Here is a 21,992-nt window from a genome sequence, read left to right on the forward strand (position 1 = left end):
CAGCTAAGGGAAAACAGATCTCAAATCTCAAATCTGCCTCCCAGAAAGGGAGGGGCTCAGTGTATGTACAGGATGAGAGAGGCAGAGCTTGGGAGGGATGGGGAGAGATTGGAAAGAGGTGCTGGAATCCTCCTTGTGTGCAGATGTAACTAAGCTACAAGGAGGTCGTGGGAGCGGGCACCCACTGACGCTGGAGGAGGTGGAGGGCAGGTGGTTCCATCCAGCCTTAACCAGCTTAGCTGAGGCTCCAAGGTCCTGGAAAATAACCTGGGCAGACACTGTTCAGGCTGCCTGCTGCTTGGGAGGATACCCAAGTGTTAAAACGACCTTGATTAGTGGAGGCAGGTGAAATCATCACATACCGTTTCAAAACCATTGCATCCTGTCTGTAAAGAGCAAGGTGATCTTTGCTTAGGTCTGTGGCCCAGTTGAGTCAAGTTCCCATTTGGAAACCAAGCAAAGTAGACAGAGTTAGTGACACCCCTAATTGACTTTGGTCTGGACTCCTGAACCAAACACTGGCCAGGGGGTGGGGACTGCACGGCATACGATGGGCTTAGATGTATTAGGTGCCTCCCAGGTTATTGCTGCTCACCTCCACCTGCAAACTGGGGTCACTGCCAGACCACATGGCTGCTCCACGGTCAGCAGTAGGAGGTTGGCGCTTACAGGAAGAAGCCCAGTATCCCCGATGATTCCTTTGCCTGAACACACACCCGTACCATACAACCCAGTAACACTACTCCTAGGTACTCAAGAAAATTGACAGCCTACTTCCACACACAGACTTACATTTGAATGTCCATAGCATTGTATTTTGGAGAAGGAAATGGCAACCCATTCCAGTATTCTTGCCTGGAGAATCCTGTGGACGGAGGAGCTTGGTGGGCTGCTGTCCATGGGGTCGCAGAGTCGGACACGACTGAAGTGACTTAGCATGCATGCTTGCATTGGAGAAGGAAATGGCAACCCACTCCAGTATTCCTGCCTGGAGAATCCCAGGGACAGAGGAGCCTGGTGGGCTGCCGTCTATGGGGTTGCACAGAGTCAGACACGACTGAAGCGACTTAGCAGCAGCAGCATTGTATTCATAATGGCTGTAAACTGGAGACAACTAGAGAGATGATAAACAGATTGTGACCTATCCCTACAAAGAAAGGAACTACTATTAGTAAATGCGGCAACCTGAATATGTCTTTAAAACCTTGTGCTGTGCTAAAGCAGCAGACACAAAGTGTACATAATGTACTGTTCTGTGAAATCCCAGAAAAGCTAAACTTCAACTTGCCTGGGGCTGGAGGTCAGGAAAGAGTGAGCACTGACCACAATCGGACATGAGAGAACTTCCTGGAATGTTGGAACTACATGTCTTGATTGGCAATGGTTTGGGTGCCTACAGTCTTCAGAAGGTACCCTCTTTTTTATTTTTGGCCGCACCATGAGGCCTGCAGTATCTTAGTTCCTTGACCGGGGATCAAGCCCATGCTCCCTGCAGTGGATTCTTAACCATTGGACCGCCCGGGGCAGTCCCAAAAGGTACCCTTGAGATGAGGGCATTTTCTTCTTTGCAAATTATACCTCAATGAAGTTGACAAAATAGACTTTTCCTGGTGACAATATGGACTCTTAGTGTGTCCCACCAGGAAAGCTGGTAAAAACCTGACTTGGGGGTCGGTACCCACCCCCTGCCCATCTCAGGAGGAGTTGTGTGTACCGCACACAGGTGACTTCCACAAGCGAGGTGTCCACAGCTGTACCTCAGAAGCTGCTGTGACATGCTGGGCCAGCCTGTGTCAGAGGCTGTTCTCCAAAGCTCCAAAAAACAAGTGGGTGCTGGTGGCAGCATTATTAGTGTGGATTTCAAACAACAGCAGTTGGCAGTACCTGGTGGGAAAACAGCCTAGAAAAATTACCCAAGAGGAATTCCATGCAGACCAACCTGCTGTGTAACTTTTCCAGCTTCCATTTAGTAGAAAGGGAAACACACGCTCTGAAGGTGAGGTGAGGCTGAAACTTGTGAAAACATATCTTGATGTAAGAAATAATTACAGGTTGTAAGAAAAGGCATACCAGTCACAGGAACCCTTTCTAAAACTAGTAGCTCTCAGGCCAGGCTTCACATCAGAATCTTTTGGACCTTTTAAACATTTTAATTTCTCTATTGAAATAGTACACAAATACGGGTTTTTTAATTAATTTTTTTATTTCTTGGCTGCATGGTACAGCAAGAGGGATCTTAGTTCTCTAACTAGAGATCGAACCTGAGCCCTCAAAGGGGAAGCTGGGAGTCTTAACTCCTGGACTTCCGGGGAAGTCCCAAATACGGGTTTTTTTTTTTTTTGAAGTGAATATGGTTTTATGTTAATAGAACTAAAGGATGTATATTTACAAAAAAGAACAAACATCGGTCCCCTTGTAATGTCATTCCTGTTCCTTAGACACTTAAGCTTTTTAACCTTAAGTGTACAGCTTGATGAATTTTTACACGTGTATCCACCTAACCTCACTCACATCAAGATCCAGACCATTCCAGCGTCCTCAAATACTGGCACCTCAGCCCATGAGTTAATACTGCCTTGCCTCCAGACAAGTACTCTCCTGACTTCTGTCACCATCAAATAGTTTTAAGATGACCATCTGAAATGACTTTTGCCATTTCTTCTAGTGAAGTGAAAGTCACTCAGTCCTGTCCGACTCTTTGCGACCCCATGGACTATACAGTCCATGGAATTCTCCAGGCCAGAATACTGGAGTGGGTAGCCTTTCCCTTCTCCAGGGGATTTTCCCAACTCTGGGATCAAACCCAGGTCTCCCACATTGCAGGCAGATTCTTTACCAGGGAAGCCCATTTCTTCTAGTACTTGTCTCCATAATTCTAAATAATAAGTGTACACTGCTATTCCTTGGTTTGCCAACTTTGGACAGTAACTAGGAACTTCCTACTTTGGTAGATCAAACTTGACTCCTTTACTCTCCTTCCTTACCCACTGAAGCTGAGAAACTCAGGTTTCTACACTGCAGCACCACACCACCCACCCTGGGCACCTGGGTCCTTTAAGCACCGCAGGTGATCTTAAGTGGCACTGAGCCAAGAGGGCCCCAGCCGGTGGTGAGCCTGAAACTGACAGGAAACCAGCCTGACAACACGAGAACGTTCGCCGAGAAGGGCTCTGAAGAGAGTTAAACTAGGACACGTCATCAAGCTCTGGGCTAATTTGTAGTTGGAAGGAAGTCATGAGAAACACCAGCGTGTTTCTAAGATTTTTATTGCTCATCGGGTGTGTTCTCACGGCTCTCCACCCTTTTCTCCCAGGCAGCCACACACTCTACAAGCTCTTAGCTTAACTCGACCAGTAGAGCTTCCTCTGAGGAGTTCGGGCGCCAGGTCTGCCTTTAAGGAGGAAGGTTGGTTTGCACCTGATTGGCACCGTAAGCAGGGCGGGTAGTTTCTTTCCTTTGGAGAAGCCTCTCCAGCCTGGGAGGGCCTCCCACGTGGGGCTAGTGGTATAGAATCTGCCTACCAATGCAGGAGGTGCAAGAGACATGGGTTCGATCCCTGGGTCGGGAAGATTCCCCTGGAGGAGGAAATGGCACCCCTCACTCCAGTATTCTTGCCTGGAGAATCCCGTGGACAGAGGAGCCTGGTGTGCTATAGTCCATGGGGCCACAAAGAGCCGGACAAAACTGAGTGAGCCTGTGTGTGTGTGTGCACACACACTCTCTCCCCCCCCCCCCATTTTGCTGCCATGCCCTTCAACCCCAAAGACCCCTCACTGAACCTCAGCTGGGGAGCATCTCCAGGCTGTGTTTCCATGGCTGTGAGAGGCAGGGCTGTCTCACGCCTCCTCACATTTCTGATTCCTTTTTCTCACTCAGACCCCAAGCTTTGCAGCGGCTTCACCAACCAAGAGGGGGTGCTCCCTCGGTTCCCCCTGCCTGGATGGCTCTGTCCTTGCCACGTCCTCTCAGCCTCTGGCATCAGCTGGGTGGACGGCCCGCCAGCAACCCCCCCATGCAGGTCTGCACAAAGAACCTTACTCTCTGCCGGCTCCTGGGACAGGGACGGGACCTGCTTCCTCTCTCCACGGCGGCCCCTTCTGCCCCATCCTCCACACGCCGTGGGTGCGTGGGTGTGTCTGACTGCCTGGGAAGGGTCTTTATAGCAATGATGTCATTGCTGCCAAATCCCAGGCATGAAATAGGAGCCTCCCTCCGTGGGCTCAAGGAGAACCCAGGCTGGGATCACCTGTGAGTCCTCTCTGTTCCTCTCTGAAAGGGGGCACTCATCTGTGAGGCAGCAGGTACGTGAGAGAATGGGGAATGGCTGGTTTAACGAGGGAGAAACAGGCTTAGAATGCTTTAAAAAAAAAAAAACAAGGTCACAGCAAATGCACTTCAGCAGCTGGAGATCCAGCAGGGAGCTCAGCCTCGGGGCCACGGCAGCTCTCCTCTCCCCCGGACCCCATCTTCCTGCCCCGGGACCCACTCCCTGGTTCGCTGAGGCAGGACTGTTGAGCACCGAGCAGGGAGACCTGGGCACCCAGGTCCAGGGAGGAGGCTGCCCCAGCTCTCAACCTGGCCTCCCCGGGGGGGCACACACCCCCAGTTGACTAGGGCGGGCAGAAACCTAAGTCACTTGGTCCCCTTGGCACAGACCCAGGGTCTGGGGGAGGTACAGTCCGAAGCCACCAGCTTGCCTCCCTCCAGGCGCCCGCACTCGAGATCCGGCTGGTTCTGGTCTTCCTCTGGGAGCCTGGGGAAGGGTGAGAGGAAGGAGAGGCCTTCAGGAGGATGGGCCCTCCTGACCTGTGCGGCTGCTGTCTGGGTACTGCTGGGATCGCCGCCTGGATCCCAGGGTCGGCAAAGAGCCCTGGGGCAGGAGCCAGGAGGCCACACCCCCTCCTGCCCCAGGTGTCAGCTTGGTGGCCCTGGGCAAACCACTAAACGTCTCTGAGAGGCACATCCCTTATCCAGAGAACAGGGTGACAGACCTTCTTGGGCAAATGCGTGGGGGACCCAAACAAGGGGTGGGGTGATGGGTACTAAGTGAAACTGAGATATCCATCCTAGGAGGGGGATGGAGAAGGGGTGGGGCGGGGGGAGGACTCAACCTGGGGACAGGTGAAGGGGAAGGCCTCCGGGTCCCTTTGGTGCTGCTGTGATGTCACGCTGGTCACATGGGGGGCCCAGTGCGAGCAAACTGGGGACAGAGGGGCCAGCCACCCAGGCCCACGGTCACTCACAGCTGGGGTGGCAGGGGGGTCCCGTCGATCCAGTGCCAGCCTTGGGGGCCTCGTCGGGCTCCCACCCAGGAGTACTTGGTGACCGGGTGCCTGCTCAGGAAATCCTGAGGGAGGAAAGCAGCGGGTCATTCTTGGGTCACTGGTACGGCTCACCTGGGCTTCCATCCCCCTGTCCGATCCCTCCACCCCAGCTTCCACAAGTTCCCAGCTCCCCAAGCTAGAGACGTGACTCATCTCTCCCCAAACGCCAGGAAGTGGGAAGCTGTATTGGATGCTTGCTGGTTGACAGGCACTGTGCTCAGGGCTGGGGACCAGAAATGGGGGCGATCGCCTCTCAACCTTCAAGGGGAGAATGGATGTGATCCTCTATCCCCACGAGCAATGCATGATGGGTACTGAGCAGACAGAGAAACAAGGAAGCTCCGAGAACGTGGTGAAAGGCAAGGGGAAAGCTGGGAGCCTACAAAGAAATCCAGGTGACAGACGGCAAGTAGCCTCACTGGGCGGGGAGGTTGCAGAGGTGGTCAGGGAAGATGGTCAACACCACAGTTGCCAGCAAGAAGAATGAACTACATTACATCCACTCAGGAAAGTATTGTTAAGACCACTAAAGGGGACTTCCCTGAGGTGCAGTGGGTAAGAACCTTCCAATGCGGGGGGACGAGGGTTCGATCCCTGGCTGGGGAACTAAGATCTCACATGCCGACGAGCAACTAACTCTTGAGAACCGCAACTACAGAGCCCCCATGCTCCAGAGCTTGTGCTCTGCAATGAAGACCCAGTGCAGCCAAAATCAATAATAATAATGATAATAATAATAAAAGATGTTTTAAAGAAAGACCATTAAAAATAAGGGTGAGTATGAAATCCATGGGGCAACATGGGGAAAAGTTATAGTATGTGAGGGGTTACAGTCCATGAAAAAGCTGAATTAAAGTTGTGGCCTGATTATAAGAATGAAAAAAAATGTACACCCCTGGACACAGACACACAAGGAACAACAAGGATGTTCAGAGAGCTTTTGGAGATGCTTTTTTCTTTTAAATACTTGCCCTCAATGTCATGATGTTTTTAGCAATGAATTAAAGCAAAAAAACTGTGTTTAAAAATGTTGAGGGGGCAGAGTGGGAAAGATGCTCAAGAGGGAGGGGATACATGTATATTTATGGCTGACTCACGTTGCCGTATGGCAGAAACCAAAACAACATTGTAAAGCAATTATCCTCCAATTTAAAAAAAAAAATCTTCAACTCAAAAAAAGGTGTTTCCATATCCTAAGCCCTAGTGTAGGGAACTGGAAGGTGGAAGCGGGGGCAGCTGTCCACGCCAGCCCAATCTTTACAGAACATAAACTGTACTATGTCACAAGAGCAGTACCATGGTTCCTATCGCTCAGATGGGTAATTCCACTTTGGGGAAGAAATCCAAGAACAGAAAGGGAAAATGAACGTTCTCAAAATTTCCTGCTGCTATTTATACAGATAAAATGGAAACCATCCAAATGCTCAGCAGTCAGGAAATAACTAGGCAAATTATGGGATATCAACATGATGGAAAATTACAGTGCTCTTAAAAATGACAGGCACACCGAAGACGCAGTTAGGCAAGAAAATGTAAATATGAAATCACGCCAAGTGGAAAAAGGCAGACCATGCCAGCAAGCCCATGGCGCTCACCACGCTGAGCAGCACACGCATTAGTGATGACAGGAAGTAGCCTGGCATACATCTGACATGGGCTTAGTTCCTCTCTACAAGTGTTCAGGATGACAGAGACAAAAGTTCTGTTTGACCCTGGGGATGAGGAAGCAATCACGGGGACTTCCCTGGCGGTCCTGTGGTTAAGACTCTGCACTTTCACTGCAGAGGGCGCAGGTTCAAGCCCTGGTAGGGGAACTAAGATCCAACAGGCTGTGCAGTGTGGCCAAAAAAAAAATAAAACCCACAGAAAGGAAGCACAGAATGATGCCTGTCCCCTTGATGACATTCCTATTTGTCCTTCAGGTCTCAGTTTAAAGGTGACTTTCTGTAGGGACACTGCACTGAACCCCTCCCCAGGATCACCACAACCTCCATAGTTTGGAGCGCGGCATGAGACACTGAACTTGCCAGTTTTCTGTATCAGTGAACTTGGCGAGGACTGGGGGCCTGCCCTATTGATCACTGACCATGAGAGCCCAGCACACAGCAGACCAGCCAACAAAATGCACTCCCCAACCCCCATGTCCCTGCCAATAACCAGCAAGGGCCACAGGTAACACGTGAGCTGTGAGGCCAGCCCTGCACCCAGAGGTGCTGGAGCGGAGCCATCCCCCACCCACCCCTTTCAGGAACATCAGCTGGTCAACAGCTGGGAGAGGAACCTGAAAGAACTCCTAGACTGAGGGGTGACAACCTTACCCCTGTTGAAATCCCAAAGACCAGAAGCCCAGACTGCACAAGGCACACAAAGCCGTTCCTGGGCATTTCATTTCATCTCTGGCTGGACTCCACAGGCCAGGGCCCAGGGGCATGGCTGGGTGGGAGCTTTGGAGGGGATGAGAAGGAACCTGGGCTGGCTTTGAGCTGTGAGTCAGAGGGCAGGGCAGCCCCAAGTATCTTGCAACTGTGGCTGCAGCAGACTTGGGCCTCCTGCTTCCCAGCCCCGACCTCCTGGGAGTAGTCACTGCCTGATCATCAGATCTCAGAGCTTCTTCCAGTGCTGAGAAGGCGGCTATCACTGCAGAGGAGAGCTTGGGGCCTGGCCTCCCCTTACTCAAATTCTGGTTCTGTGACTTGCAAGCTACATGACCTTAGGCAAGTTCCCTGACTTTTCAGAGCTTCAGTATGATCCTCTGTAAAGTGGGGGAGATGTTTGTAATGAGGCCTGAGATCATGTCCACAAAGCCAAGGACATGTAGTACACACTCATTAAATGAGGAGTCTCCAGTCTGCTGGGTGGTGTGTAAAACTTCGTGTCTGATCCCAACATACGGGAAGTCATCTGATGCTTGGCGCTGCCAAGGTGATCCTGCCCTTCTCTGTCTTAGCCCCAGGCCATCGGGCTCTCTCCCTGGGCCTTCCCCACCCAGCTCCACCCATTCCATTTCTTGCAGCTCAGACTCCACTAACCTGTTGCCATTGTTTGCGAAAATTGTGTGGGAAAAGCATTGTCTAGAGATAAAAGTCAGAGAAGGCAATGGCAACCTACTCCAGTACTCTTGCCTGGAAAATCCCATGGACGGAGGAGCCTGGTAGGCTGCAGTCCATGGGGTCACTAGGAGTCGGACACAACTGAAGTGACTTAGCAGCAGAGATAAAAGTAAATTCTAGAAATTTGGGGGGCTTCCCTGGTGGCTCAGATGATAAAGAATCAGCCTGCCATTCAGGAGACCTGGGTTCGATTCCTGGGTCAGGAAGATCCCCTGGAGGAGGGCATGGCAACCCAGTATTCTTGCCTGGAGACTCCCCATGGACAGAGGAGCCTGGCGGGCTACAGTTCATGGGGTCGCAAAGAGTCAGACACGACTGAGCAACTAAGTACAGAAAATTTGGAGTAATTTACAGCTCAAAGGAAAGCTCTGTAAGAGTGGCACTGACATTGGGGCTCCACTGTCTCTAGCTGGTATGTGTCCAATTTTGCTACCAATGTGGGGGTGAGGGATGTAATCCTGATATTACCTGAAAGTTTATGTTCTACATTTTAAAATTAAGGTAAATTACTCACCATGCTTTCATACATTTCTTCTTTAAAAATTGTGGTAAAATATAAAATTTACCATTTTTAAGTGTGTAGCTCAGAGGCTTTAGGTTCACTCACTGTTGTATGATCATCACTGCCCCCTTTGTCTCCAGAACTTTTTCATCTTCCCCAACTGAAACTTTGCACCCATGCAGCAACTTTGATTTCCCCCTCCCCCTGGCAACCACCATTCTACTTTTTGCCTTCAAACATTTCTGTGTTAATATTTAAATGTTTTAAGCTATATAATTTTCTGAATCCTGATATCTATTCGTGTTTTCATCTTTTCTACACTCAAGATGTGTCTTACAATTGACGTGTGCATTTCAGGAATCTTCTTCCTTCCCCACCCCTGTGAAACCAAGCTGATCTTAAACCAGTGGCTAGTGAATCTAATGACTGATGGCACGTGTGTGCAAGCTAAGTCGCCTCAGTCGTGTCTCTTTGCAACCCATGGACTGTAGCCTGCCAGGCTCCTATATCCATGGGATTCTCCAGGTAAGAATACTGGAGTGGGTTGCCATGCCCTCCTCCAGGGGATCTTCCTGATCCGGGGGTCGAACCTGTGCATCATGTGTCTCCTGCATTGGCAGGTGGGTTCTTTACCACTAGTGCCACTCATGAAGCACTGAAACTTTCTCCTTTCCTCTTAACCCCTTGAGGAAGATGAGCTGTGTCTATCATCAGGCTGTGTGTATTACTGGCACTTTGGCATGTCCCAGGGGTCCATGCCTCCCAGCTTGTGAGCCCAGCCTTTGCTAGCCGGCCCAGCCCCTCTACCAGCCGCCGGCCTGTCCTCAGCTGCTCTTTCCTACCTCCACCTCGGTGCCTCCTGCAGCTTCTGGCCCTCGCCTAGAACTTGGGAGAATTCTAGAACTCCACAACCATCATATCCAGGATTTTAACTGCTGGAGACCCAAGTCTTCACTTTGGTCTTTTTGCAAGGGGCGTTTTGGAAGTTCCTTTTTGGAAAAAGCTTATGAAAACTTTGTGATGTATTTTCTGATTATATATACTTGTGTCCCAAATGATTTGATCCTATGTGCTAAGTTTTAAAAGAACTTAAGATCCATATGTAATTTGGGTAGTTCAGCCCATCTCCCCTCTTGGAGGACCCCAGTCACAGGGAGGCCATTTGTTCAGGCGACATCCAAGGTCATTGTGGACTGAATCTGTCTGATGTGAGGCCAGAGGGCAGGGACCTTTTGGTTCAACAGTTTTCTGATGACACTTACTGCGCTGAGTGGGTCTCAGGAGACGGGCTGCTAAGTCCTTACCCAGTTCACCCGCCCATCAGCTACAGGCACTCTCTAGGGACCCATCAAGTTCCCACGGGCCTTCACTTTGCAGACCCAGCCGGGCTGGGTCGGGCAGAAACCATTATATTCTGATCTCTTGGGCTACCATTCCTCTAGCATTTCCCCCTAATTCTAGAGCATACTATTTGTGGAACATTTAGAACATTCCAAAAAGCTTGAAAGAAGAAAAATAATCACTTGTAATTGTGGCTCCAGTGATAACCATTAGTATACTTCCTTTCAGTACTTTTTCTTTGCAAGTACATTTACCGTCTTGGGATCATGCCCCTCCCCTGCCCACCTCCCCCCTTCTCACCTGGGTGTGTCTCAGCAGGGGGAGGGTAGCGTGGTGGGCTGAGCAGAAAGCCTGGCTGGTCTCCCAGGCCTCGGCTTCGGCAGCGAGGTAGTAGCACTGCCCCTCGGACCACATCCAGCCCTGGGGGCATGGTCGGCATCTGGTCCCTGCGGCACGGAGACTGGAGGTGAGCACAGGGTAAACTGTACAGAGCTCAGGGTTGGTATGGATGTTCAAATATCAGGGGACAGGTGCGGAGACATGGAGCTGGCGAGCCTGGAAGGGGAGAGGGGGGCGAGCACCGGGGGCGGGGCGAGCACCGGGGGCGGGGCAGGTCCCTGGAAGGCTTAGCGCAAGCTGCATCCACCGGGAAGGGGCTCGAATCCCTTACCTTTGTTCACTGAGCCCCCCTGTCTTTGTGCATCTGCCCAGGGGGATGTCTTTTCTTCTTTTTTTTTTCTCAAAAGATTTTTTGGATTTGGACCATTTTTAAAAGTCTTTATTGCATTTGTTACAATATTGCTTCTGTTTCATGTTTGGGGTTTTTGGCCGCGGGGCAGGTGGGAGCTTAGCTACCCAACCAGGGACTGAACCTGTACTCCCTGCGTTGGAAGGTGAAGTCCTAACCGCTGAACGGCCAGGGAAGTCCCTGGGGATGTCTTTTACTAATTTAACAAAGAAGCTGGAAGGACTAGACACCCTGCAGGTGGAGCAGGGGAGGAAAGGGGATGGGGGAGGGGGAGGAGAGGGGTGAGGGTGGGGAAGAAGTTCCACACCTGTTTTCGAGGCCAGGGCCACAACGGCCACCGCCAACACCGCCAGGAGCACGGCCATGACTGCCAGGGCCCAGCGCAGGGACCTCATGTACATGGGCAGCCCTGTGTGTGGGGGGTGGGGGGGAGACAACCAGGAGACATAGGTTAGGCGATCATCGCAACTCAGGACCATGCTGAATCCTACAAGAGCATCACACCCACCTCAGCACCCATCCCCTTGGCCCATAACACCAGGATAAACCATTCAATTTAGGCCCAAACTTCATATTTGGGAGAAAACTGCTAGAAGATATTCCACTTCTTAAATAACTAGGAGACATGAGATTCTCTTCAAGTGAGAGAGTTAAGTGACTAACAACCATTGATGGAGCACCTGATGTGCACGAGAAGCAAGGCACCAACAACACTGAGGAGGGGGCAAGGTCTCTGTGCTCAGGTTGCTAACGGGGACAGGCAAAGATGCCAGGAGATAAAATTCCACAGGAGAGAGGGCCAGGGCTAGATTCAAAGTTCAACAGACCCTCCAATGTAAGTTCAAGTCCTGACTCCATGGGCCCCTCAAGTGTTCTTGGTGTTTTCCCATTTTAATGTTGGACTCACACCTGCCCGTTCTCTCTCGCTCCAGGTCACTGCAGACCACTAATGAAGCATCAGGCAAAGAGCACTTTGCAGGCTGCAGAGCGCTAGACAAATATGAGCTGTCAGCTGCTCAGGGACCAAGGGACCAGATGGCTGGAATGAGGCTGCGGAGGGGAAAGGAAGACAGGGGACACTGCAGGACGGAGGAAGGACTCAGAGATAGAACATGTTCAGATGTCACATCCTGCCCTGTAGACAGAATAACTGGGGAGACCAGAGGGGAACACTTGGAGAATAAAACATAGTCAATGCTCACAGACATCAATAGTTATAAGCAGTTTTCCACCCAGAAAGGCACGTGCATCTGAAGTCACTGAGCACTCAGGATGGGGTCTCGGCCACATCTCAGGTGTGAAATCAATCAGAGCAAAACATCTTGCTGCAGGGGGCCCTGGACCTACCCAGATCTTGGGGATGAGTGTCAGGAAGGCCACATAATCGGTGTGAGGGTCCTAAGAAATCAGTCATATTTCCCAAAGTCTAGAACAGAAGTAAGTCTGTGGCAAATATTTCATTATTTTGAAAAGACTAATTCCATTAAAAAAAAAAAAAAAAAAGGCCAGGTACATTGTATATACCCACCATCTGATTCCCTTTTTGTATCTGGTATTGACATCTCCAACATCACACCCTCTGCTGCTTTTCTTCACTGCTCATCACTGTCATTCTCTATATTTTGACTACCTTTCCCGCCCCACAATTGAAATACCACCTGCTTTCTCCTGTAGTCAAGTCCCACAGCTGGGGTGGAACCGGTTTGGGGGGACTTACAGTTTATTCACCTGGGGCAGCTGAAGGGCATCATAAAAACTAAAATACATACTTCCAAATACAAAGCTTGCCAGAGGACTCAGATGGCTCCTGCCACTGAGAGACCTGCAGGTCAGTCTACTTCGGCCGGTAGCCTCTGTTCCTCCAGCTGAGCTCAAGCATGCTGGACACTACTCTCTCGGCTCCACTTCCTCCAGACACTGAGAACATTCTTCCTCTGAATGTACTCTACCTCCCCCTGCCATGCCATTGCAGACTGCCAGGCCCTTTTGTTTTCTCCAGAGTAAGGACTGCCAGAGGGCTGGGTCAGGACTGTTTCCTCCTATCCTCCACACCTGATGTGCTGAGCACAATGCAACCAGCACCAGCGGGTTGGACAACCACTGAGATCCAACTGCTGCTCTCCTGCCCCGACAGGACTGGGGATGAAGCGTTCCTGACACGTGCTCACATTCTGAAGTTAGTGCCATTCATGGAGTATTGATTCACAGAGCACTGCCAGGTGTCGGAGATTTGGTGAGATGTAGGCTGTCACCAGCCATGCCCTGCGGGGCTTGGGAATCCTGAGGATACTCACAAGAGGGATGCTGAGCTGGGCAGCACAAGGGCCCGCGGAGCACAGAATAGAGTCACCTAATCCAGCCTTGGGACCAGATGAGGTGACTCCAAACCCACGCCTAAGGGGGCATATTCTCCACCCCAGGATCTAGCTGTCTCCCCAGTTTTAGGCTGTCTGCAAAAAGTGACTTCTCTTCTGGGCTGCATGCTGCCATAGAGAACATTCCCTGAGTCTCTCTTTTTTTATTTTTTAAATATTTATTAATTTGACTATGCCAGGACTTAGTTGCAGCACGTGGGATCTAGTTCCTTGACCAGGGATTGAACCCAGGCTCCCTGCATTGAGAGCTCAGAGTCTTAGCCACTGGACCACCAGGCAAGTCCCTCCCTGAGTCTTTGATTCTTCAGTTTACATGGGGCCAGCGCCTCTGGGACAGTTGCCCCCCAAAGCAGTGAAGAGACAAAGTAGTGATGTCCTCTAACTCTCTCCACAGTGGCCTCCACCCTCGGGTTCACAAGGAGGGACCATGAAACAGCTAGCTGGGTGGCAGCATTACTGTGCTGGGGGCCTGGGCAAGTCCCCCAGTGCCTTTGAGTGCCCTCTTGTTGAGGTCACCAGCTTGATCCCAGGTTGGTAAAGGCCACAGCAGGCAGAAACCACACGCAGAGTTCCTCATCCAGGCAGCCTCCCTCAGACCAAGCCTCAGCCAGGTGCTGGGGACCTTAAGGTTCTTTGATCCCACACTTCCCAAAGAGCAAGCCCAAAGCACCAGTGTCTATGTGCACCCTGCAGTATTTTCTGTCAGGTGTCTTCCCCCCTATACCCCCAAACACTCGTCCCCATGCCCCCAGGTTCCTTGCCTCATGCCCAGAGCACTGTTCCCACGTGGCAGCACTCCCTAAGTCTGCCTCTCCCCAGGACACTGCTGACCACATCTTCCTCAAACTCTCTCCTTTTGAGGCTTCTTTGTATCTTCATTCTCTTCCTACCAACTATACTTTTCTTTCCCAGTCTGTGACTGGCTCCTCTTCTTTTTGTTTTTTGGTGATGCATGGCATGCAGGATCTTAGTTCCCAGATCAGGAATCGAACCTGTGCCCCCTGCAGTCGGGGTTTGGAGTCTTAACCACTGGACTGCCAGGGACGTCTGACTCCTCTTCCTTTAAATGTCATCACTACCTGGAACTCCCAAATGTGCCTGCTTATTTCTTCCTCACCTCTTTCCCCGTTCTCCACTCTGGAAGGATAACCCAATGAATCCATCACTCTGCTACTCAGATCAGCAACTTGGGAGGTATCCCCACTCGTCCTGTTCACGCATCTTCATGGGCACAGTGGCCTCGCTCACTAATCCTACCTCTTGAACCCTCCCTCCCACCCCTGCGACAGATCAAGCCTTCATCATCTCTGGTTGAATGACTGCTATCACCTCCTAAGGTCTGCCTTCCTGCAACCTCATGCCTGTCCCAACCTTCCTCCACAGTGCTGTCAGAGCTCACTTTCCAGTCATTTCCTTATCACCCTACTCTTCAGACGGTAAAGAATCTACCTGCAACACAGGAGACCCAGGTTCAACCCCTGGGTAGGGAAGATCCCCTGGAGAAGGGAATGGCAACTCACTCCAGTATTCTTGCCTGGAGAATTCCATGGACAGAGGAGCCTGGCAGGCTACAGTCCATCAGGTCACAAAGAGTCGGACAGGACTGAGCAACTTCTTTTATTAATCAGATAAAAAACTATAGACTCATTATGGTAGACAGAATAACGTCCCCCTAAAGATGCTGGTAAAGAATCCACCTGCCAATGCAGAAGACACAGCTTTGATCCCTGGGTCGGGAAGATCCTCTGGAGGAGGAAATGGCAACCCACTGCAGTATTCTTGCCTGGAAAATTCCATGGACAGAGGAGCCTGGCGAGCTACAGTTCATGGGGTTTAAACAAGTCAGACACAATTGAGCACACAGCATGGCAGCAAAGATGTCACGTCTTAACCCCTGGAACCTGGGAATAGGTTAGGTTACAGATACATGGGGATTAAGGTTTCTTATCTGCTGACCTTGAGATGGATTTCTGGGTGGGTCCAATGTAATCACAAGGGTCCTTATAAATGGGTGAGGGGGACAGAAGGACAGGAGAGTCAAAGATGGCAGTGGGAGGCTTCAAGCAGACATTGTCTGCTTTTGAATATACAAAGGACCATGAGCTAAGGAACTCGATCGCCCTTAGAAAGCAGAAAAGGCAAGGAAACAAGCATCTCCCGAAGCCCCCAGAATGGATCACGGGGGTTGATAACTGGACTTTAGACCCCTGAGCCTACATCAGATTTCAGACTTACAGAACTGCAAGATAATAAATTAGTGCCATTTTAAGCCTCTAAGTTTGTGCTAGTTTGTTACAGCAGCACCAGAAAACGACTACACTTCTCATGCAGAAAGTGTGCTCACACCTAACACTGCACAAGTTTCTGAGTGATCGGAGTCCTTGAACTCTACCATGTCCAAGAACAAACCCCCCCCCCACCTCCGGCATAGAGCCACTCGGGATTTGGAGCCCATCCAGCTGACCCGTCCTTCCTCTCCGCTGGCCAAGCTTTTAGCAATGTGTCTGTGTCTAGCTCCACAGGGTCCCTGCTCCGGCTGGCTTTCTACCTAGGAGTCTACCACCCGCAACTCCTTAAGCTTTCAAGACTGAAGAAAGCTTTCCCATGCCCTCAAGTTCACCAACCACTCCCTTCTGCTTCCGTGTCCAGGATTTTTATATTTAGGATCTTTCTTCTTCCTTGCAAACCCCCACCCCGCGGGGCACGCCCCCCCACCCCCGCCCAGTCTGGCCTGTTGTCGCCACGCAGTAGCTGCTGAATAGATGAGTGTTAGGGACCAGGTGATCCCTGATATATGGGAGGGAAAGAGGAACCCTGGGCCTAGAGAGGTCAGCCAGCCAGAGCCAGGAGTAGGTTGTTCTACCCGGTCGCCACCACCGTCACGTGATCCTGAAAGCCTTCCTGGCGCCTGGAGTTCCTTCCACCCCTACTTCTCAAAGATGCTGCGCACACTAAGACGGAACGCGAAAGTTCTTGCAGGGTCAGGGAGGGAAAATAGGGGTTTTATCTTTTTACTACCAACAATTTGAATTATAATTACGCAGACCATAAAGTTATTGGCTCTAAGCCAGAGAGGCCGGGTGGAGGTTCCTCCGCCCCAGTGGCTCAACCCCAACTGGGCAGCGCTGCTCCCGGCGCCCGCGCGCTTACCTACGCGCTTTATGATCCGGGACATCTTCTTGTCGCCATCCAGCTCGGCGTCGGGCAGGAGCACGCCGTCCTCCCGGCAGCGGCAGCGGCACGTGGGGGAGCCCGGGGACTCTGCGCGCCCCTCCGCTCGACTGGCGCAGCCCTCGGCGTCGAGGCCGCGCTCAGTCCAGGCGGCGGCCGGCGGCGTGCCGCGGCCCCACGTGCCTCCTGGGGACGGGGTCCGCCGCAGGAGCGTGTGCGCGGGGGAGGCGTGGCGGGAGAAGCCCGGGGAGTCGGGCACCGGGACGGTGAGGAAGCGCGTGGAGGGCACCGGCGAGGGCGCGCGGCTGCCGCCCGCCGCGCCCACGGACTTCACGCGCACGTCCACCTGCAGTTCCACCGGGGTCCAGGCGCCCGGAGCTGGCTCACCCGGCGCAGCCTTGGGTATCAGCTCGGCCTCGGGCGCCTCGCCGTCCCTGGGCTGCTCGGCCGCGGCTGGGACAGGAGACGGCGGCTCCGGGCCGGTCGACGCCTGGCGGCGGAAGGCGCCATAGCCCAGGCTGGGTGGCAGCAATCGCAGGGGCGTGGGGCGAGGCGAGGGTAGCATCTTCCCGCCCGACAGGTCCTGGCCCGCGCCCGCCGTCTCCTTGGCGGGGGCCAGACTCGAGCCGTTCTCGGGACTCTCAGGGCGTCTTTCCTCCGCGGGGACCTGCGGCTGCTCCAGCTCCGGGACCTGGCTTCCCAAGGACTCCATTTCAAACACTGCCCCGGCTCGGTCTTCCCTCGACGCCCCCCGCGCCGCCCGGGCCCCCTCCATTCTGTGCGCAGAGGTGCGGAGAGATGCCGGGCGGAACGCACCTGGGCCCAGGTAACGAGTTAGCTTCTCCTCCCGGGTTGGGATTGGTCCAGAGGAGTCGCTTAAGTTATCAAGCCACGCCCCTCCCCGTTACCACACCCACTTCCTCCTCCCAAACCAGGGCCCCGCTGGGATTGGCTATGGCCCGGTTCGGTTGGCCACGCCCCCTCAGGCTCCCGTCTGACTGAGGTTTTACTCAGAAAGACGGAGCTGGGAACAGGGGAATCCCAGAGCTCAGACTCTTCTCTCTTGTCCCTGGCCCCAACCATTTCCCCCTCTAGCGCTCTGGACTGTGCTGATTTTTGAGAGTTATAGCTTGGGCGGAGAGCGATTGGCTAAGCCTGTAGAATCCTGGGACCTCAGTAAAATCAGCGGGTCCAAAGGAAACGGGCCTGCTTGTGGAAAAGCAGCAAAGCTGAGTATCCGGACAACGTAGTGGGAGAAGGAGCGGGACACCTGAGAGGTCACCCCAAGGCAGAAGTCACAGGCACATCTACTCTGGAGGCTCGACTCCCACTGTGCTAACTCAATAAGGACTGAGAGATTAATAAGCTTGAAAATGTGTGTTTTCACCGGGACCAGTAATCTAAATATCGTTAAAAAATATAGATTCCTGGCGGACTCCACCTAGACCTACTGAATCCGCATTGCAGGCAGGCGCTTTAACCTCTGAGCCACCAGGGAAACCCCATAAGGGGATAAAGAGGCCAATTTTCAACAAGTGCCCCAGGGCTTCCCAGGTGGTGCTAGTGGTAAAGAACTCGCCTGTCAATGCAGGAGACATAAGAAACTCTGGTTTGATCCCTGGGTCGGGAAGATCCCCTGGAGTAGGAAATAGCAACCCACTCCAGTATTCTCGCCTGGAGAATACCATGGACAGAAAAGCCTGGTGGGCTACAGTCCGTGGGGTCTCAAAAAGTGGGACTTGACTGAGCGACTTGGCACACACGGCACAGCACAGCCCCAGGCTAGGATTGGCAGATATAATACAGATCACCCAGTTAAATCCGAATTTCTGATAAATAAAAAAAAATTTTTTTAATGATAAGTACGTCCCAAGTGCTCCATTATCTGAAATTAAAATTTAACCTGCCTCCTATATTTTTCTTTTTTTAAAATGATGTGATTGTATTTATCTTTTTTTTTTTTTTTTTTTGGCCATGCTGTGCAGCATGCAGGATCTTGGTTCCCCAACCAGAGATTGAATCCACACTTCCTGCAGCGGAAAGTGGAGTCTTAACCACTGGACCTCCAGGGAAGTCCCTGCCTCCTCTATTTTTACTCACCAAACCAGGCAACTCTATTTCCAGGGACTTCTGCTGGAGTGGTCTTGGGAACAGCATTTGAAAAGACCACAGACTTGTTACTCCTGGGGTAAAGAAGGAAGGAGGCGGTGAAGGGGAAGGATCTTAGGAGGGCAGTTAAATTACTAGAAAGGAAGCTCCCTGAAGACAAATGACTGGAAGAAAAAGTCTGGCAGAAAGAACACACAATATGAGAACACTTTATATTTAATGTCTTCCAAACCCAGGCTATATTTAATGTGAGGACATATATATGCATGAAAATGAATTTTAAAAGATATGGAAAGATACATACCAAAGTGATAATACTAGTGGATTTTGCTGTAGGTTGTTTGGAGGACGGGCGGAGGGGTTGTCTAGGAGACTTAACCTGATCTGCGATGTTTCCACTTTCTTGAAAGAGAAGGTATTTATTGTGTGTATTTGTTGTTGTTCAGTTGTTTAGTCGTGTCTGACTCTTTGGGACCCCATGAACTGCAGCACAGCAGGCTTCCTTGTCCTTCACTATTTCCTGGAGGTTTGCTCAAACTCATGCCCACTGAGTCAGTGATGCCATCCAACCATCTCATTCTCTGTCACCCCCTTTTCCTTTTTCCATCAATCTTTCCCAGCATCATGGTCTTTCCCAATGAGTCTGCTCTTCACATCAGGTGGCCAAAGTACTGGAGCTTCAGCTTCAGCATCAGTCCTTCCAATGAATATTCAGGGTTGATTTCATTTAGGATTGGTTTGATCTCCTTGCTGTCCAAGGGACTCTCAAGAGCCTTGAGAGTCTCCAACATGATAGTTTGAAAGCATCAACTTGTTGGTGCTCAGCCCTTTTTATGGACCAGCTCTCACATCTGTACATGCCTACTGGAAAGTATGTATATTCTTACATAAAAATTCAGTTTTTAAAGAGATGGCATATATTAATAGTAAGGTTTTATAGTGCTAGTAAAGATTACTATAAAAATGAAAATAGTTCAACAAGTATATAAAATACAAAGAAAAGCTTTCTTCTGTACCTCGATGTCACCTCTCAGGGGCAGCTGCTGTCCCTGTTGAGATGGACCGCTCTTCCATTTTCAGTGTGGACTAGAGCTGAGAGGGAAGCTTCCTGACTTGCTTTCCTGCTTAAATATCTTCACCTTGGATAATGATCATCACATATGTAGTTTATAAAAATTAAAAGACTTCTTATCTTCCAGGTGTTTTGACTCAAAGAGAGTCAGCGAGGAAAACATGACATGTTTCACTGTGACATGGTTCCTAAGAGGGAGACGCCAAGGCCTGGCTCCCCTGGCCACAGCCACCAACTCAGGCTGGGCTCCAGACTCAGAGGTGCTCAGGATTCCATCTTGAATTTGAGCTGTAGACCACAGTGCTCGTGGGAAGCTGGTGATGGGCACTGGCGCTGAGGGGTCAGGAGTGGAGAGACTCAGGGCAGCAGAGTGTGAGCCTGGCCTGTCCCTCAAACCAGCTTTCTGGATTCCACCCCCTCCTGTCTGCAGTTGTAATTTCATTTTACCACTATTTATGGAGCACAGATTGTGTGCCTGGCATGTGGATAACTAGCCAGGGCACCATCTTAGGAGCCTGCACCACAATGATCTCCTATTTTTAAAAAAAATATTTACTTATTTGACTGCTTTTGGACTTAGTTGTGGAAAGCAGGATCTTCAATCATATCATTTTGTTGCAGTGCACAGACTCTCCAGTTGTGGTGTGTGGTTCCATAGTTGAGATGTGCATGGACTTATTTGCCCCTTGGCATGTGGGATCCTTAGTTCCTCCACCAGGGATTGAACCCACATCTCCTGCATTGCTAGGCAGATTCTTAACCACTGGACCACCAGGGAAATCCGTCCTCTGTCTTCAGTCTCTCCCTTTTCATCTGGTTCTTTCCCATCATCATTAAACATGATCAAGCTTTACATGCCTCCTTGGACCCCAAATTACCCTCCAGCCAACACCCTATCTATTTCTTCCTTATAACAACCAGCCTTCTTTAACAAGAGAATTGTCCCCCTCTCTCTCCATTTCGTCACATCCCAAGCACTCCTAAACCACTTATGGTCTGTTTCAGCCCTCGCTAGTCTGACAGTCTTCTTTGCCAAGAACCTAATGTATCAGCAGACCCAGCAGACATCCTTCAGTACCTCTTACCTCTCAGAAGCTCTTGCCATTCCTTTACTGCCCTGCTGCATCTCCTTGAGTCTGCTCCCAGAGCTCTCCACCCTCCGTAGTGTCAGGGAGTCTCCAGCTCTCTCTCCGGCCCAGATCTTTCTCCCGACCTTAACCGTAACAGCTGCACCATGGGTTGGATTTTGTCCCACAACCCTGTCTTGCCCCAAACTCATATGTTGAAGTCTTAACCCCGAGAGCCTTAGAATGTATCCTTATCTGAAATTAGGTAATTAGTTAAGATGAAGTCACACCGCAGGAGGGTGGGCCCCTAATCCAATATGACTGGTGTCCTTATGAAAAGGGGAGGTGTGAATACAGACACACACACTGGGAGAACGCCTTGTGAACACGAAGGCAGAGATCGGGGTGAAGTGCCTACAAGTCAAGGGATGCCAGAGATTGCTGGGAAAGTTGTGTTTTTCAAGGAGTTTGTCCACTTCATGCCTGTTTTCTAATATGTTGGCAAAACATTGTTCAAAATATTCCCTTAATATTTAAAAAAATTTTTATCTATTTATTTGGCTGCATCGGGTCTTAACTGTGGCATGCAGGCTTTGGGGCCAGTGGGCTTAGTTGATCTGCCGCATGTGGGCTCTTTGCTCCCCAACAAGGGATGGAACCCCTGTCCACTTCATTGGAAGGCAGATTCTTAACCCCTGGACTATGGGGCAGTCCCTCCCTTAAGTGCCTGTGGAATCTGTTATGACATTCCCTCTCACATTGGACTTGATATTTTCTTAGTCATTACTCATCTGATGGGTGAAATTTCAACTTGCATTTCTTTTTTTTTTTTTTGAAGACCCGAATTCCTTTATTCCATTAATACAAATGGAGTTACCCCATGAAGCAGTTTCTTTTTGAACTGTTTAAAATTCAAAATTAGGACAAGGAAAAATAATTTCTAAAAATCATGAAAGTGTATTTATATCTAAAGTTTATTGAAGATGCATGCTTTCCCAAGCTATTTTTAAAAATCTTTTCATCATTCTTTTTTCTTATCAAATTTCATTTAGTTGGAAAGTGTTTCCTATTTCCTATTTTGGAAAAGAGTTTGGATAAAGTTTTGTTGGTGGTGGTTTATTCGCTAGGTTGTATCTGACTCCTGTGACTCCATGTACTATAGCCCACCAGGGT

At 50.7% G+C, this 21,992-nt stretch overlaps 1 protein-coding gene across 1 annotated transcript; it reads right to left on the reverse strand.

Moving 5' to 3' along the window:
- Window positions 1-1,134: 1,134 nt before the first annotated feature.
- On the reverse strand, window positions 1,135-17,419 carry KLRG2 (killer cell lectin like receptor G2). Its single transcript, XM_081533192.1, has 5 exons — window positions 16,551-17,419; window positions 11,333-11,434; window positions 10,578-10,723; window positions 5,244-5,347; window positions 1,135-4,753 (listed from the first exon to the last, which is right to left on the reverse strand). Exons 1-5 carry the CDS (start codon window positions 17,344-17,346, stop codon window positions 4,633-4,635), a joined length of 1,269 nt encoding a protein of 422 aa, XP_081389318.1. The 5' UTR covers window positions 17,347-17,419; the 3' UTR covers window positions 1,135-4,632.
- Between the last annotated feature and the right edge of the window lie 4,573 nt (window positions 17,420-21,992).

This window comes from Giraffa tippelskirchi, chromosome 10 (genome assembly GCF_054371585.1).
Source record: "Giraffa tippelskirchi isolate mGirTip1 chromosome 10, T2T-mGirTip1v1.2.pri, whole genome shotgun sequence".
NCBI lineage: Eukaryota > Metazoa > Chordata > Mammalia > Artiodactyla > Giraffidae > Giraffa > Giraffa tippelskirchi.

Coding starts and splice junctions, on each gene's coding strand:
- KLRG2 (XM_081533192.1), bottom strand. CDS start 17,346: ATGGAGGGGGCCCGGGCGGCGCGGGGGGCGTCGAGGGAAGACCGAGCC. Junction 11,435..16,550: donor CCGGATCATAAAGCGCGTAG/GTAAGCGCGCGG, acceptor CCCCACACACAG/GGCTGCCCATGTACATGAGG. Junction 5,348..10,577: donor CCCTGCTGAGACACACCCAG/GTGAGAAGGGGG, acceptor TTCCTCCCTCAG/GATTTCCTGAGCAGGCACCC.